This window comes from Panulirus ornatus, chromosome 27, assembly GCF_036320965.1.
Source record: "Panulirus ornatus isolate Po-2019 chromosome 27, ASM3632096v1, whole genome shotgun sequence".
Classification (NCBI taxonomy): domain Eukaryota; kingdom Metazoa; phylum Arthropoda; class Malacostraca; order Decapoda; family Palinuridae; genus Panulirus; species Panulirus ornatus.
This window is the reverse complement of record NC_092250.1, coordinates 19,639,335-19,658,174: the sequence shown is the minus strand read 5'-3', so window position 1 is coordinate 19,658,174 and position 18,840 is coordinate 19,639,335. Positions and strand designations below refer to the sequence as shown.

At 42.3% G+C, this 18,840-nt stretch overlaps 1 protein-coding gene across 16 annotated transcripts in view; it reads right to left on the bottom strand.

The window, feature by feature from the left end:
* The window catches only part of Prp40 (pre-mRNA processing factor 40), a 214,917-nt gene that overhangs the window by 136,158 nt on the left and 59,919 nt on the right, over window positions 1-18,840 (bottom strand). For 13 of the 16 annotated variants that reach the window (XM_071678354.1, XM_071678358.1, XM_071678365.1 and 10 more), the window contains 3 exons: window positions 11,265-11,359; window positions 9,774-9,911; window positions 5,138-5,260 (listed from right to left, as the gene is read on the bottom strand). In XM_071678354.1, coding sequence (XP_071534455.1) covers window positions 5,138-5,260; window positions 9,774-9,911; window positions 11,265-11,359 — 356 coding nt within the window. The remainder of the gene's footprint in view (window positions 1-5,137; window positions 5,261-9,773; window positions 9,912-11,264; window positions 11,360-18,840) is intronic. The other 3 variants (XM_071678366.1, XM_071678356.1, XM_071678362.1) reach the window with 1 other exon arrangement.

Here is an 18,840-nt window from a genome sequence, read left to right as displayed (position 1 = left end):
TCTCAATCAATACCCTCCCATATAATTTACCAGGAATACTCAACAAACTTATACCTCTGTAATTTGAGCACTCACTCTTATCCCCTTTGCCTTTGTACAATGGCACTATGCACGCATTCCGCCAATCCTCAGGCACCTCACCATGAGTCATACATACATTAAATAACCTTACCAACCAGTCAACAATACAGTCACCCCCTTTTTTAATAAATTCCACTGCAATACCATCCAAACCTGCTGCCTTGCCGGCTTTCATCTTCCGCAAAGCTTTTACTACCTCTTCTCTGTTTACCAAATCATTTTCCCTAACCCTCTCACTTTGCACACCACCTCGACCCAAACACCCTATATCTGCCACTCTGTCATCAGACACATTCAACAAACCTTCAAAATACTCATTCCATCTCCTTCTCACATCACCACTACTTGTTATCACCTCCCCATTTACGCCCTTCACTGAAGTTCCCATTTGCTCCCTTGTCTTACGCACCCTATTTACCTCCTTCCAGAACATATATATATATATATATATATATATATATATATACACACAAACGCGGGAGACAGCGACAAAGCAAAAAAATATATATATATATATATATATATATATATATATACATTTTTTTTTTTTTTTTTTTTCCAAAAGAAGGAACAGAGAAGGGGGCCAAGTGAGGATAATCCCTCAAAGGCCCAGTCCTCTGTTCTTAACGCTACCTCGCTAATGCGGGAAATGGCGAATAGTATGAAAGAAAGAAAGAAAGATATATATATATATATTCTTTCTTTCTTTCAAACTATTCGCCATTTCCCGCATTAGTAAGGTAGCGTTAAGAACAGAGGACTGGGCCTTTGAGGGAATATCCTCACCTGGCCCCCTTCTCTGTTCCTTCTTTTGGAAAATTAAAAAAAAAAAAAAAAAAAAGAGAGGGGAGGATTTCCAGCCCCCCGCTCCCTCCCCTTTTAGTCGCCTTCTACGACACGCAGGGAATACGTGAGAAGTATTCTTTCTCCCCTATCCCCAGGGATTATATATATATATATATATATATTTTTTTTTTTTTTTTTTTTTTTTTATACTTTGTCGCTGTCTCCCGCGTTTGCGAGGTAGCGCAAGGAAACAGACGAAAGAAATGGCCCAACCCCCCCCCATACACATGTATATACATACGTCCACACACGCAAATATACATACCTACACAGCTTTCCATGGTTTACCCCAGACGCTTCACATGCCTTGATTCAATCCACTGACAGCACGTCAGCCCCGGTATACCACATCGCTCCAATTCACTCTATTCCTTGCCCTCCTTTCACCCTCCTGCATGTTCAGGCCCCGATCACACAAAATCTTTTTCACTCCATCTTTCCACCTCCAATTTGGTCTCCCTCTTCTCCTCGTTCCCTCCACCTCCGACACATATATCCTCTTGGTCAATCTTTCCTCACTCATTCTCTCCATGTGCCCAAACCATTTCAAAACACCCTCTTCTGCTCTCTCAACCACGCTCTTTTTATTTCCACACATCTCTGTTACCCTTACGTTACTTACTCGATCAAACCACCTCACACCACACATTGTCCTCAAACATCTCATTTCCAGCACATCCATCCTCCTGCGCACAACTCTATCCATAGTCCACACCTCGCAACCATACAACATTGTTGGAACCACTATTCCTTCAAACATACCCAGTTTTGCTTTCCGAGATAATGTTCTCGACTTCCACACATTCTTCAAGGCTCCCAGAATTTTCGCCCCCTCCCCCACCCTATGATCCACTTCCGCTTCCATGGTTCCATCCGCTGCCAGATCCACTCCCACATATCTAAAACACTTCACTTCCTCCAGTTTTTCTCCATTCAAACTCACCTCCCAATTGACTTGACCCTCAACCCTACTGTACCTAATAACCTTGCTCTTATTCACATTTACTCTTAACTTTCTTCTTTCACACACTTTACCAAACTCAGTCACCAGCTTCTGCAGTTTCTCACATGAATCAGCCACCAGCGCTGTATCATCAGCGAACAACAACTGACTCACTTCCCAAGCTCTCTCATCCCCAACAGACTTCATACTTGCCCCTCTTTCCAAAACTCTTGCATTCACCTCCCTAACAACCCCATCCATAAACAAATTAAACAACCATGGAGACATCACACACCCCTGCCGCAAACCTACATTCACTGAGAACCAATCACTTTCCTCTCTTCCTACACGTACACATGCCTTACATCCTCGATAAAAACTTTTCACTGCTTCTAACAACTTTCCTCCCACACCATATATTCTTAATACCTTCCACAGAGCATCTCTATCAACTCTATCATATGCCTTCTCCAGATCCATAAATGCTACATACAAATCCATTTGCTTTTCTAAGTATTTCTCACATACATTCTTCAAAGCAAACACCTGATCCACACATCCTCTACCACTTCTGAAACCACACTGCTCTTCCCCAATCTGATGCTCTGTACATGCCTTCACCCTCTCAATCAATACCCTCCCATATAATTTACCAGGAATACTCAACAAACTTATACCTCTGTAATTTGAGCACTCACTCTTATCCCCTTTGCCTTTGTACAATGGCACTATGCACGCATTCCGCCAATCCTCAGGCACCTCACCATGAGTCATTTTTTTTTTTTTTTTTTTTTTTTTATACTTTGTCGCTGTCTCCCGCGTTTGCGAGGTAGCGCAAGGAAACAGACGAAAGAAATGGCCCACCCCCCCCCCCCATACACATGTACATACACACATCCACACACGCAAATATACATACCTACACAGCTTTCCATGGTTTACCCCAGACGCTTCACATGCATTGATTCAATCCACTGACAGCACGTCAACCCCTGTATACCACATCGCTCCAATTCACTCTATTCCTTGCCCTCCTTTCACCCTCCTGCATGTTCAGGCCCCGATCACACAAAATCTTTTTCACTCCATCTTTCCACCTCCAATTTGGTCTCCCTCTTCTCCTCGTTCCCTCCACCTCCGACACATATATCCTCTTGGTCAATCTTTCCTCACTCATTCTCTCCATGTGCCCAAACCATTTCAAAACACCCTCTTCTGCTCTCTCAACCACGCTCTTTTTATTTCCACACATCTCTCTTACCCTTACGTTACTTACTCGATCAAACCACCTCACACCACACATTGTCCTCAAACATCTCATTTCCAGCACATCCATCCTCCTGCGCACAACTCTATCCATAGCCCACGCCTCACAACCATACAACATTGTTGGAACCACTATTCCTTCAAACATACCCATTGTTGCTTTCCGAGATAATGTTCTCGACTTCCACACATTCTTCAAGGCCCCCAGAATTTTCGCCCCCTCCCCCACCCTATGATCCACTTCCGCTTCCATGGTTCCATCCGCTGCCAGATCCACTCCCAGATATCTAAAACACTTTACTTCCTCCAGCTTTTCTCCATTCAAACTTACCTCCCAATTGACTTGACCCTCAACCCTACTGTACCTAATAACCTTGCTCTTATTCACATTTACTCTTAACTTTCTTCTTTCACACACTTTACCAAACTCAGTCACCAGCTTCTGCAGTTTCTCACATGAATCAGCCACTAGCGCTGTATCATCAGCGAACAACAACTGACTCACTTCCCAAGCTCTCTCATCCCCAACAGACTTCATACTTGCCCCTCTTTCCAAAACTCTTGCATTCACCTCCCTAACAACCCCATCCATAAACATTTTAAACAACCATGGAGACATCACACACGCATGCCGCAAACCTACATTCACTGAGAACCAATCACTTTCCTCTCTTCCTACACGTACACATGCCTTACATCCTCGATAAAAACTTTTCACTGCTTCTAACAACTTGCCTCCCACACCATATATTCTTAATACCTTCCACAGAGCATCTCTATCAACTCTATCATATGCCTTCTCCAGATCCATAAATGCTACATACAAATCCATTTGCTTTTCCAAGTTGTTCTCACATACATTCTTCAAAGCAAACACCTGATCCACACATCCTCTACCACTTCTGAAACCACACTGCTCTTCCCCAATCTGATACTCTGTACATGCCTTCACCCTCTCAATCAATACCCTCCCATATAATTTACCAGGAATACTCAACAAACTTATACCTCTGTAATTTGAGCACTCACTCTTATCCCCTTTGCCTTTGTACAATGGCACTATGCACGCATTCCGCCAATCCTCAGGCACCTCACCATGAGTCATACATACATTAAATAACCTTACCAACCAGTCAATAATACAGTCACCCCCTTTTTTAATAAATTCCACTGCAATACCATCCAAACCTGCTGCCTTGCTGGCTTTCATCTTCCACAAAGCTTTTACTACCTCTTCTCTGTTTACCAAATCATTTTCCCTAACCCTTTCACTTTGCACACCACCTCGACCAAAACACCCTATATCTGCAACTCTATCATCAAACACATTCAACAAACCTTCAAAATACTCACTCCATCTCCTTCTCACATCCCCACTACTTGTTATCACCTCCCCATTTGCGCCCTTCACTGAAGTTCCCATTTGCTCCCTTGTCTTACGCACTTTATTTACCTCCTTCCAGAACATCTTTTTATTCTCCCTCAAATTTAATGATACTCTCTCACCCCAACTCTCATACATACCTATGTATATATTCATATTTGCTTGTCTTCATCCGTTCCTGTCGCTACCCCACCACACAGGAAGCAGCATCGTTACCCCGATTCAGTGAGGTAGCACCAGGAAAACAGACAAAAAAGGTACATTCATTCACACACTAGTTGTCATGTGTAATGTACTGAAACATTCCATCAATAGTATAAACAATCTATCAAATATAACAATTACAACCAACTGCAGTTTTCAATTGTCAAGACCTATTCATACATGAAGAGCTCATCTCCATACCGTGATTTATTCCACATTGTAATACTAAACAGAATATAATCTTTACATAGCTTCCCAAGGTAACAAGCTTCTTAATAAAAAAAAAAAAAAAATACAAGGGAACACGCTTCTTAATAAAGAAAAGAAAAATCTGAATAATCTTTATGCACATACTGCTTTCCCCACTTCTCAAGGTTACAAACTTCATTGCAAAATAGAAATATATGAAATACCTCTAAGTGCTGAAACATCTCATGGCAGCGGTAGTACTTGACAGTAGAGTTCATACGTTCACTGTTTAGTAAAAACTGCTCCAGATCTTCCTTTGCTTTCTTGGCTCGTAGTCGTTGCTCCTCCTGTAATTTAAGAAAATAACAAAAAATTCCCTACAAAACATATTTTCACTAGTGTTTAGTTTCTACAACAGCCTGCAAACTTCTAGCCATTATAGCAGCTGCTTCAAGAAATACAACATGATTTCTTTTATAGTAGCTGAGGCAGCAAGAGCAACTAAATGGGAGGGGGCTTAGCAACAAATGGAACCATGAAAATGGAAGTGAGTCATAGGGTGGGAGTGGGGTCAAAGGTTCTGGGAATGATGAAGAATGTGTGAAAAGAGAGACATTATCTCAGGGAGCAAAAATGGGTATGTTTGAAGGAACAGTAATTCCAACAATATTAAACGATGGCAAGGAATGGGCTATTCATAAGGTTGTACAGAGGAGGGTGGATGTGTTGGAAATAATATGTTTGAGGACAGTATGTGTTGTGAGGTGGTTTGATCAAGTAAGAAATAAAAGGGTAAGAGAGATGAGTGGTAAGAAAAAGTGTGGTTGAGAGAGATGAGTGGTAAAAAAAAAGTGTGGTTGAGAGAGCAGAAGAGGGTGTTGAAATGGTTTGGACACATAGAGAGAATGAGAGGAAAGATTGACAGAGAGGATATATGTGTCAGAGGTGGAGGGTGTGTTGAAATGGTTTGGACACATGGAGAGAATGAGAGGAAAGATTGACAGAGAGGATAAATGTGTCAGAGGTGGAGGGAAGAAGAAGTGGGAGACCAAACTGGAGGTGGAAGGATGGAGTGAAAAAGATTTTGAGCAATCGGGGCCTGACCATACAAGAGGGTGAAAGGCGTGCAAGAAAGAGAGTGAATTGGAACAATGTGGTATAACGGGGTTGACGTGCACGAGGTACCACAAGGAAACAGACAAAAAATGGCCCAACCACCCACATACACATATATATACATAAACACCCATCCACACACATATACATACATACACATTTCAACAAATACATACATATACATGCACAGGCATATACATATATACACATGTACATATTCAAACTTGCTGCCTTCATTCATTCCTGTCACCACCCTGCCACACATGAAATACATGAAATAGCATTCCCCCTCCTCCAGCGAGGTAGCGCCAGGAAAAGACAAAAAAGGCCACGTTTGCTCACACTCAGTCTCTAGCTGTCATAAGTAATGCAGCAAAACCACATCTCCCTTTCCACATCCACGCTGCACAGACCTTTCCATGGTTTACCCCAAACGCTTCACATGCTCTGGTTCAGTCCACTGACAGCACATCCATCCCGGTATACCACATCATTCCAATTCACTCTATTCCTTGCATGCCTTTCACCCTCCTCTATGTTCAGGCCCCGATTGCTCAAAATCTTTTTCACTTCATCCTTCCACCTCCAATTTGGTCTCCTACTTCTCTATCCCTCCACCTCTGACATATATATTCTCTTTGTCAATCTTTCCTCACTCATTCTCTCCACGTGTTCAAACCATTTCAACGTACCCTCTTCTGTTCTCTCAACCACATTCTTCTTATTACCACACATCCCTCTTACCATTTCATTACTTATTTGATCAAACCACCTCACACCACATATTGTCCTCAGACATTCCATTTCCAACACATCCACCCTTCTCTGCACAACCGTATCTAAAGCCCGTGCCTCGCAACCATATGACATTGTTGGAACCACTATTCCTTTAAACATACTGATTTTTGCTTTCCGAGATAACGTTCTTGCCTTCCATACATTATTCAATGATCCCACGACCTTCACCCCCTTCCCCACCCTGCGATTCACTTCCACTTCCATGATTCCATCTTTTGCTAAGTCCACTCCCAAATATCTAAAACACTTCACTTCCTCCAGTTTTTCTCCATTCAAACTTAACTCCCAATTAAATTGTCCCTCAGCCCTACTGAACCTAATAACCTTGCTCTTATTCACTTTTACTCTCAGCTTTCTTCTTTCACACACTTTACCAAACTCAGTCATCAACCTCTGCAGTTTCTCACCCGAATCAGTCACCAACGCTATATCATCAGCGAACAACAACTGACTCTCTTCCTAAGCCCTCTCATCCACAACAGACTGCATACCTGCCCCTCTCTCCAAAACTCTTGCATTCACCTACCTAACCACCCCATTCATAAACAAATCAAACAACCATGGAGAAATCACGCACCCCTGTCGCAAATGGACATTCACTGGGAACCATAATTACTCACCTTTATCTATTCCCGGCACCACCCCTCCCCACGTAAAACAGCATCACCACCTCCTGCATTAGTGAGTTATCACCAGGAAACACAAAGAAAAGCCACAGCCGCTCATATATAAGTTGAGAGTAAATGTGAAAAAAGTAAGGGTATTAGGATCAGCAGGGTTGAGGGACAGGTTAGTTGGGATGTGAGTCTAAGTGGAGAAAAACTGGAAGAAGTGAATGGTTTTAATATCAAAGAGTGAACCTGCCAGCAGATGGAACCATGAAAGCAAATGTGAGTCATAGGGTGGGGGAGGGGAAAAAGTTCTGGAAGCATTGAAGAATAGGTAGAAACTCAAGAGAACATCACAAGGGAGGGCAAAAATAGTTATGTTTAAAAGAATAGTGCTCCCAACAATATTATATACATGTAAGACATGGGATATACATATGGTTGAGCAGAACAGGGTGAAAGTGTTGGAAATGAAATGTTTAAAGACAAAATGTAAAGGGAAGAGCTGTGTGAAGTAAAGAGTCTAGCCGAGAGAGCAGATGAGGGGATGCTGAAGTGGTTTGGACATATGGAGAGAGTGAGCAAGGACAGATTGACAAAGGGGGTACAAGTGTCAGAAGTGGTGGGAACAAAAAGAGTGGGGAGACCAAATTGGATATGGAAGGATGGAGTCAATGACATTTTGATCGATTGGGGCCTGACTGCAGAAGGATGAATGATGTGCATGGAACAGAGTGAATTGGGATGATGTGGTATACTGGGGTCAACGTGCTGTCAATGGACTGAACCAGGGGATGTGAGTCGTCCATGGTAAACCAGGGAAAGGTCTGTAAAGCCTGGATGTGGATGGGGAGATATGGTTTTGGGTGCATAATATATGACAGCCAGAGAATGGATGTGAGCAGATGTGGCCTTCCTTTGTGTTTCCTAGCACTACTCTGCTGACACAGGGGGTGGCAATCGGGAATGGAAAATTTGTGCTGTTTCCTATGAGGTGGTGGGGTCACAGTATATACAGAGCTGCCAACCATTAAGTTTTTAGTGTTTATTACATTTTTCTAGATAAACAAGGCAGTACAATTTTTCTTAGTAAAATACCTTTTTTTTTTTTTTCAAATTCTGGTATGTTTATGTATTGTGCATGTAAATTTCTTATCAGGAAAAGCGTGCAAATCTTCCCAGAATCATGTTTGCTATCATCAGTTGCTCACAGCAATGCTGAAGATGAAAGAATTTTCAGTCTGGTAAGGGAAAACTCAACTGAATTTTGCCCAAGTCTTAGCACACAAACTATCAGATTTCCTCATACAGAAAGAATATAGCTGTGCTAGAAAAAACAGGTGTCATCAAGTGAAGTTCAGTGAAAGGCTTCTGGAGAAGTACAAACATGCAACCACTGCTTTTAGCAAAAAGCTCTCTAACCAGGACTATTTATGTGTGGAGAAACAAACATTAGAACCTCTGCTGACCTAGTTCAAGGACCGAAAATGAAACACTACTGACGAGATACTTTGTTGGTTTTAAAGTGAACATTTGTGGACATGTAGATAGAAGAATGGAGATAACAGCTTGAGTACTGGACATAATTTCCTGAAATGACAGTGCAGCCTTTAATGCACATGGTAGTAAGTTTTGTTTTGCAAAATTCCTTCTTTTTGCCAAGTATTCCTTTTTTATATCTTGTTTGTTTGACAAGGTTGGCAACTCTGTTTATAGGACCTAACATACAGACAGACTATCTATTTATCTATCCATCTATTTCTCTGATGCCTGTTCCCAACTGGAGCTCACTCGAGGGGGTGGCCATGGCAACAGAGCCTCCACAACTAGTAAACTCCAGTGCCACTTCTTAGCCGTCATGCCTCACCCTTTACAGGCCACTGGCAAAGGACAGCTCTAGTGAAGTGTTGCAAAAACTCCTACCTAATGTTCCTACTGACTACTTCCAAAAAATGCTTCTGCCTAATGTTCGCACCTACAATTTAAACCTAATGCCCCTACACCTTAAGTGGCAATTGTAAGAGTACAGGACAGTTGAATCTTCTTAAACACCTGTCTGGTGACAAAAATACTTCTTTAGGCTAATAATGATACAATAAGTTGGCTGAATATTCACAGAGGTGTGCAAAAATTTAAATCGTCATATGGTGCTGGCTGCCATCCCAATCAGATCTTTGGGTGACAACGGCAGCCATTTAAGGGTTACAAAGGGAAAAGGTCATAGTTGTCATAATTTTTCTCATGAAAACCTTCATTACGCCATCATTATGATAGAGTTATTGTTCAATATGCCCTTAATAGTAAAACTGAAGTACATACCAAACAGCAATTCTCATACCTTCTCTTCCTTGGCACGCTGGACTTTATATGCATTAAAAGCTTGTTTCTTCTCATTCAATTTGTTGAAAGCTTCATAACGTGCATCATTCTGGATCATCCGGACAGCCTTTTCCCAAGTAGCGTCACTTGGTACACCCTGTGAATTAAAACAATATCAAAATTATAATTATCTTACCTAACTGCTTTTCCCTACAAAATCACAGTTCTGAAATAATATATTTCCTTTCAACTGGGAGGTGAGTTTGAATGGAGACAAACTGGAGGAAGTGAAGTATTTTAGATATCTGGGAGTGGATTTGGCAGCGGATGGAACCACGGAAGCGGAAGTGAATCATAGGGTGGGGGAGGGGGCGAAAATTCTGGGAGCCTTGAAGAATGTGTGGAAGTCGAGAACATTATTTCGGAAAGCAAAAATGGGTATGTTTGAAGGAATAGTGGTTCCAACAATGTTGTATGGTTACGAGGCGTGGGCTGTGGATAGAGTTGTGCACAGGAGGGTGGATGTGCTGGAAATAAGATGTTTGAGTACAACAGGTGGTGTGAGGTGGTTTGATCGAGTAAGTAATAATAGGGTAAGAGAGATGTGTGGTAACAAAAAGAGTGTGGTTGAGAGAGCATAAGAGGGTGTTTTGATATGGTTTGGTAACATGGAGAGAATGAGTGAGGAAAGATTGACCAAGAGGATATATGTGTCGGAGGTGGAGGGAACGAGGAGAAGTGGGAGACCAAATTGGAGGTGGAAAGATGGGGTGAAAAAGATTTTGAGTGATCGGGGCCTGAACATGCAGGAGGGTGAAAGGCGTGCAAGGAATAGAGTGAATTGGAACGATGTGGTATACCGGGGTTGACGTGCTGTCAATGGATTGAACCAGGGCATGTGAAGCGTCTGGGGTAAACCATGGAAAGTTCTGTGGGGCCTGGATGTGGAAAGGGAGCTGTGGTTTCGGTGCATTATTACGTGACAGCTAGAGACTGAGTGTGAACGAATGGGGCCTTTGTTGTCTTTCCTAGCGCTACCTCGCACACACGAGGGGGGAGGGGGTTGTTATTCCATGTGTGGCGAGGTGGTGATGGGAATGAATAAAGGCAGACAGTATGAATTATGTACATGTGTATATATGTATATGTCTGTGTGTGTATATACATGTATACGTTGAGATGTATAGGTATGTATATTTGCGTGTGTGGACTTGTATCTATATACATGTGTATGTGGGTGGGTTGGGCCATTCTTTCGTCTGTTTCCTTGCGCTACCTTGCTAACGCGGGAGACAGCGACAAAGCAAAATAAATAAATAAACATATTCAATATGATTATCACACTGCAGGCAACAGACTTTTCCAATATTCAATAATATTCTCAATGAGTGGCTTTAAAGGCAAGTATAATGATGACTTGAGCTTTGTGAAAATGGTCATAATGTTCACAAACAGCAAAGTACCTTTCTTCAGATATAAAATCAAATGGATAAACATGAGCCACATTTACCTTATCTCGAAGAAATTCTTTGAAAGCTTCCAAAGCCTCTTTTTTGTCCTTAAACACAAGCTGTTTTGACTCTGGCACCTCCTTCACTACTTCTGCTATAATGATAAGATTATTCTATTTTAATTATACATAAAAAGTATATACTGAGATGTATCTACCTACTTTTTTTTTTTTTTTTTTTTTTTTTTAATTTTTAATTTTCCAAAAGAAGGAACAGAGAAGGGGGCCAGGTGAGGGTATTCCCTCAAAGGCCCAGTCCTCTGTTCTTAACGCTACCTCGCTATCGCGGGAAATGGCGAATAGTATGAAAAAAAAAAAAAAAATCAATATAAGAGTGAGTGCTCAAATTACAGAGGTATAAGTTTGTTGAGTATTCCTGGTAAATTATATGGGAGGGTATTGATTGAGAGGGTGAAGGCATGTACAGAGCATCAGATTGGGGAAGAGCAGTGTGGTTTCAGAAGTGATAGAGGATGTGTGGATCAGGTGTTTGCTTTGAAGAATGTATGTGAGAAATACTTAGAAAAGCAAATGGATTTGTATGTAGCATTTATGGATCTGGAGAAGGCATATGATTGAGTTGATAGAGATGCTCTGTGGAAGGTATTAAGAATATATGGTGTGGGAGGCAAGTTGTTAGAAGCAGTGAAAAGTTTTTATCGAGGATGTAAGGCATGTGTACGTGTAGGAAGAGAGGAAAGTGATTGGTTCTCAGTGAATGTAGGTTTGCGGCAGGGGTGTGTGATGTCTCCATGGTTGTTTAATTTGTTTATGGATGGGGTTGTTAGGGAGGTAAATGCAAGAGTCCTGGAAAGAGGGGCAAGTATGAAGTCTGTTGGGGATGAGAGAGCTTGGGAAGTGAGTCAGTTGTTGTTCGCTGATGATACAGCGCTGGTGGCTGATTCATGTGAGAAACTGCAGAAGCTGGTGACTGAGTTTGGTAAAGTGTGTGAAAGAAGAAAGTTAAGAGTAAATGTGAATAAGAGCAAGGTTATTAGGTACAGTAGGGTTGAGGGTCAAGTCAATTGGGAGGTGAGTTTGAATGGAGAAAAACTGGAGGAATTGAAGTGTTTTAGATATCTGGGAGTGGATCTGGCAGCGGATGGAACCATGGAAGCGGAAGTGGATCATAGGGTGGGGGAGGGGGCGAAAATTCTGGGAGCCTTTAAGAATGTGTGGAAGTCGAGAACATTATCTCGGAAAGCAAAAATGGGTATGTTTGAAGGAATAGTGGTTCCAACAATGTTGTATGGTTGCGAGGCGTGGACTATGGATAGAGTTGTGCGCAGGAGGATTGATGTGCTGGAAATGAGATGTTTGAGGACAATGTGTGGTGTGAGGTGGTTTGATCGAGTAAGTAACGTAAGGGTAAGAGAGATGTGTGGAAATAAAAAGAGCGTGGTTGAGAGAGCAGAAGAGGGTGTTTTGAAATGGTTTGGGCACATGGAGAGAATGAGTGAGGAAAGATTGACCAAGAGGATATATGTGTCGGAGGTGGAGGGAACGAGGAGAAGAGGGAGACCAAATTGGAGGTGGAAAGATGGAGTGAAAAAGATTTTGTGTGATCGGGGCCTGAACATGCAGGAGGGTGAAAGGAGGGCAAGGAATAGAGTGAATTGGAGCGATGTGGTATACCGGGGTTGACGTGCTGTCAGTGGCTTGAATCGGGGCATGTGAAGCGTCTGGGGTAAACCATGGAAAGCTGTGTAGGTATGTATATTTGCGTGTGTGGACGAATGTATATACATGTGTATGGGGGTGGGTTAGGCCATTTCTTTCGTCTGTTTCCTTGCACTACCTCGCAAACGTGGGAGACAGCGACAAAGCAAAAAGAAAAAAAAAAATCAATATATTCTGATTAAGTGAGCAAAATATAATCTTCATTTACTAAATGGAATAATTGTAAACCAAAAACAACTATATCAGAACAGAAATACTGAAAGACCACTTCAATTCCATCAAAAATTCAAGGAGGTATCTTCTTCACAAATTCTGAATGTCATGGAAGCACACAAGTAGGACATCAATCCTTTTAAACATTAATCTTTTAATTTAAAACAACACTTACACACATTACATTCAAATATCTTCAATTATCTCTTTCACCTGCTTACAACAAATTTTGAAGGACTTCCATAAAACACTGCCAATGCACCTTTGGCTTATCTTAAACCCCTTCCTCATGGACTTTTATTTATTTTGGATTCCTCTCAATTATTCTTTTTAAACTTGATCGCTGTTTTTCATGTTAGTGAGGTAGAGCTAGGACACGGACGAAGAAAGACGCATCCACTTATACACATGTATATACATACATGTCCACACACGCAAATATACATACCTATACATCTCAACGTATACATATATATACACACACAGACATATAGATATATACACATGTACATAATTCATACAGTCTGCCTTTATTCATTCCCAATGCCACCTCGCCACACCTGTAATAACAACCCCCTCCCCCCTCATGTGTGCGAGGTAGCGCTAGGATTGAATCAGGGCATGTGAAGCGTCTGGGGTAAACCATGGAAAGTTTTGTGTTGCCTGGATGTGGAAAGGGAGCTGTGGTTTCGGGCATTATTGCATGACAGCTAGAGACTGAGTGTGAACGAATGGGGCCTTTGTTGTCTTTTCCTAGTGCTACCTCGCACACATGAGGGGGGGAGGGGGATGGTATTCCATGTGTGGCAAAGGTGGCGATGGGAACGAATAAAGGCAGACAGTGTGAATTGTGTGCATGGGTATATATGTATGTGTCTGTGTGTGTATATATATGTGTACACTGAGATGTATAGGTATGTATATTTGTGTGTGTGGAAAGATGGAGTGAAAAAGATTTTGTGTGATCGGGGCCTGAACATGCAGGAGGGTGAAAGGAGGGCAAGGAATAGAGTGAATTGGATCGATGTGGTATACCGGGGTTGACGTGCTGTCAGTGGATTGAATCAGGGCATGTGAAGCGTCTGGGGTAAACCATGGAAAGCTGTGTAGGTATGTATATTTGCGTGTGTGGACATATGTATATACATGTGTATGGGGGTAGGTTGGGCCATTTCCTTCGTCTGTTTCCTTGTGCTACCTCGCAAACGCGGGAGACAGCGGCAAAAAGAAAAAAAATATATATATATATATATATATATATATATATATTTCTGTTTCCCATTTTAGAAAGTGAATAAGAGCAAGGTTGTTAGGTACAGTAGGGTTGAGGGTCAAGTCAATTGGGAGGTAAGTTTGAATGGAGAAAAACTGGAGGAAGTAAAGTGTTTTAGATATCTGGGAGTGGATCTGGCAGAGGATGGAACCATGGAAGCGGAAGTGAATCATAGGGTGGGGGAGGGGGCGAAAATCCTGGGAGCCTTGAAGAATGTGTGGAGGTCGAGAACATTATCTCAGCAAGCAAAAATGGGTATGTTTGAAGGAATAGTGGTTCCAACAATGTTGTATGGTTGCGAGGCGTGGGCTATGGATAGAGTTGTGCGCAGGAGGATGGATGTGCTGGAATTGAGATGTTTGAGGACAATGTGTGGTGTGAGGTGGTTTGATCGAGTAAGTAATGTAAGGGTAAGAGAGATGTGTGGAAATAAAAAGAGTGTGGTTGAGAGAGCAGAAGAGGGTGTTTTGAAATGGTTTGGGCACATGGAGAGAATGAGTGAGGAAAGATTGACCAAGAGGATATATGTGTCGGAGGTGGAGGGAACGAGGAGAAGTGGAAGATCAAATTGGAGGTGGAAAGATGGAGTGAAAAAGATTTTGTGTGATTGGGGCCTGAACATGCAGGAGGGTGAAAGGAGGGCAAGGAATAGAGTGAATTGGATCGATGTGGTATACCGGGGTTGACGTGCTGGCAGTGGATTGAATCAGGGCATGTGAAGCGTCTGGGGTAAACCATGGAAAGTTTTGTGTTGCCTGGATGTGGAAAGGGAGCTGTGGTTTCGGGCACTATTGCGTGACAGCTGGAGACAGTGTGAACGAATGGGGCCTTTGTTGTCTTTTCCTAGTGCTACCTCGCACATATGAGGGGGGAGGGGGATGGTATTCCATGTGTGGCGAGGTGGCGATGGGAATGAATAGGGGCAGACAGTGTGAATTGTGTGCATGGGTATATATGTATGTGTCTGTGTGTGTATATATATGTGTACATTGAGATGCATAGGTATGTATATTTGTGTGTGTGGGCATGTGTGTGTGTACATTGTGTATGGGGGTGGGTTGGGCCATTTCTTTCGTCTGTCTCCTTGCGCTACCTCGCAAACGTGGGAGACAAAAAAAAAAAAAAAAAAAAAAAAAAAAAAAAAAAATTCTTTCTTTCAAACTATTCGCCATTTCCCGTGTTAGCAAGGTAGCATTAAGAACAGAGGATTGGGCCTCTGAGGGAATATCCTCACCGGGCCCCCTTCTCTGTTCCTTCTTTTGGAAAATTAAAAAAAACAAGAGGGGAGGATTTCCAGCCCCCCGCTCCCTCCCCTTTTAGTTGCCTTCTACGATACGCAGGGAATACCTGGGAAGTATTCTTTCTCCCCCATCCCCAGGGATATATATATATATATATATATATATATATATATATATATATATATATATATTATTTATTATTTATTATACTTTGTCGCTGTCTCCCGCGTTTGCGAGGTAGCGCAAGGAAACAGACGAAAGAAATGGCCCAACCCTCCCCCCCATACACATGTATATACATACGTCCACACATGCAAATATACATACCTACACAGCTTTCCATGGTTTACCCCAGACGCTTCACATGCCCTGCTTCAATCCACTGACAGCACGTCAACCCCGGTATACCACATCGATCCAATTCACTCTATTCCTTGCCCTCCTTTCACCCTCCTGCATGTTCAGGCCCCGATCACACAAAATCTTTTTCACTCCATCTTTCCACCTCCAATTTGGTCTCCCTCTTCTCCTTGTTCCCTCCACCTCCGACACATATATCCTCTTGGTCAATCTTTCCTCACTCATCCTCTCCATGTGCCCAAACCACTTCAAAACACCCTCTTCTGCTCTCTCAACCACGCTCTTTTTATTTCCACACATCTCTCTTACCCTTACGTTACTTACTCGATCAAACCACCTCACACCACACATTGTCCTCAAACATCTCATTTCCAGCACATCCATCCTCCTGCGCACAACTCTATCCATAGCCCATGCCTCGCAACCATACAACATTGTTGGAACCACTATTCCTTCAAACATACCCATTTTTGCTTTCCGAGATAATGTTCTCGACTTCAACACATTCTTCAAGGCTCCCAGGATTTTCGCCCCCTCCCCCACCCTATGATCCACTTCCGCTTCCATGGTTCCATCCGCTGCCAGATCCACTCCCAGATATCTAAAACACTTCACTTCCTCCAGTTTTTCTCCATTCAAACTTACCTCCTAATTGACTTGACCCTCAACCCTACTGTACCTAATAACCTTACTCTTATTCACATTTACTCTTAACTTTCTTCTTTCACACACTTTACCAAACTCAGTCACCAGCTTCTGCAGTTTCTCACATGAATCAGCCACCAGCGCTGTATCATCAGCGAACAACAACTGACTCACTTCCCAAGCTCTCTCATCCACAACAGACTTCATACTTGCCCCTCTTTCCAAAACTCTTGCATTCACCCCCCTAACAACCCCATCCATAAACAAATTAAACAACCATGGAGACATCACACACCCCTGCCGCAAACCTACATTCACTGAGAACCAATCACTTTCCTCTCTTCCTACACGTACACATGCCTTACATCCTCGATAAAAACTTTTCACTGCTTCTAACAACTTGCCTCCCACACCATATATTCTTAATACCTTCCACAGAGCATCTCTATCAACTCTATCATATGCCTTCTCCAGATCCATAAATGCTACATACAAATCCATTTGCTTTTCTAAGTATTTCTCACATACATTCTTCAAAGCAAACACCTGATCCACACATCCTCTACCACTTCTGAAACCACACTGCTCTTCCCCAATCTGATATATATATATATATATATATTATGTGCACATACATATATACATATTCATACTTACTTGCCTTCATCCATTCCTGGAGTTACCCCACCCTACAGGAAACAGCATCGCTACACCCTGCTTCAGAGTGGCAGTGCCAGGAAACAGACAAAAAAATCACATTTGTTCACACTCAGTCTCTAGCTGTCATGTGTAATGCACCGAAACCACAGCTCCCTATCCACATCTAAGCCCTCACTTCCCTTCCATATTCTTTCTTTCTTTCTTTCTTTCATACTATTCGCCATTTCCCGTGTTAGCGAGGTAGCATTAAGAACAGAGGACTGGGCCTTTGAGAGAATATCCTCACCTGGCCCCCTTCTCAGTTCCTTATTTTAAAAAAAAAAAGAAAAAAAATGAGAGAGGAGGATTTCCAGCCCCCCCGCTCCCTCCCCTTTTAGTCGTCTTCTACAACAAGCAGGGAATATGTGGGAAGTATTCTTTCTCCCCTATCCCCTATATATACATACATACATATACATACACATTTTTTTTTTTTTTTTTTTTTTTTTTTTATACTTTGTCGCTGTCTCCCGCGTTTGTGAGGTAGCGCAAGGAAACAGACGAAAGAAATGGCCCAACCCCCCCCCCATACACATGTACATACACACGTCCACACACGCAAATATACATACCTACACAGCTTTCCATGGTTTACCCCAGACGCTTCACATGCCCTGATTCAAGCCACTGACAGCACGTCAACCCCTGTATACCACATGACTCCAATTCACTCTATTCCTTGCCCTCCTTTCACCCTCCTGCATGTTCAGGCCCCGATCACACAAAATCTTTTTCACTCCATCTTTCCACCTCCAATTTGGTCTCCCTCTTCTCCTCGTTCCCTCCACCTCCGACACATATATCCTCTTGGTCAATCTCTCCTCACTCATTCTCTCCATGTGCCCAAACCATTTCAAAACACCCTCTTCTGCTCTCTCAACCACGCTCTTTTTATTTCCACACATCTCTCTTACCCTTACGTTACTTACTCGATCAAACCACCTCACACCACACATTGTCCTCAAACATCTCATTTCCAGCACATCCATCCTCCTGCGCACATCTCTATCCATAGCCCACGCCTCGCAACCATACAACATTGTTGGAACCACTATTCCCTCAAACATACCCATTTTCGCTTTCCGAGATAATACATACACATACTTATACATATATACACATGTAAATATTCATACTTCATCTATTCCAAACGCCAGCCTGCCCCAAACAAAACAGAACAATTCCATGAAGGAAAAAAAAAATTACATATACATTCTACTCTTTTCCCCCACACCAGATTACTGCCCCATGTGTCATCTATACAATATAAGTTCTAATAGCATGAAATGAATTTTACTGTGTAGACAAACATAAACTGAACTATCACTATCTTGACCTGTCAGTCAACACAGGTAAACAATCTTGCCACCTTGCAAAGCTAGGGATAAGGACACAAGCTTTACAAAATTCATTTCCAAACAACTACATGTGGTCTCATGCACTAGTGAATGAAACCATCACCAGT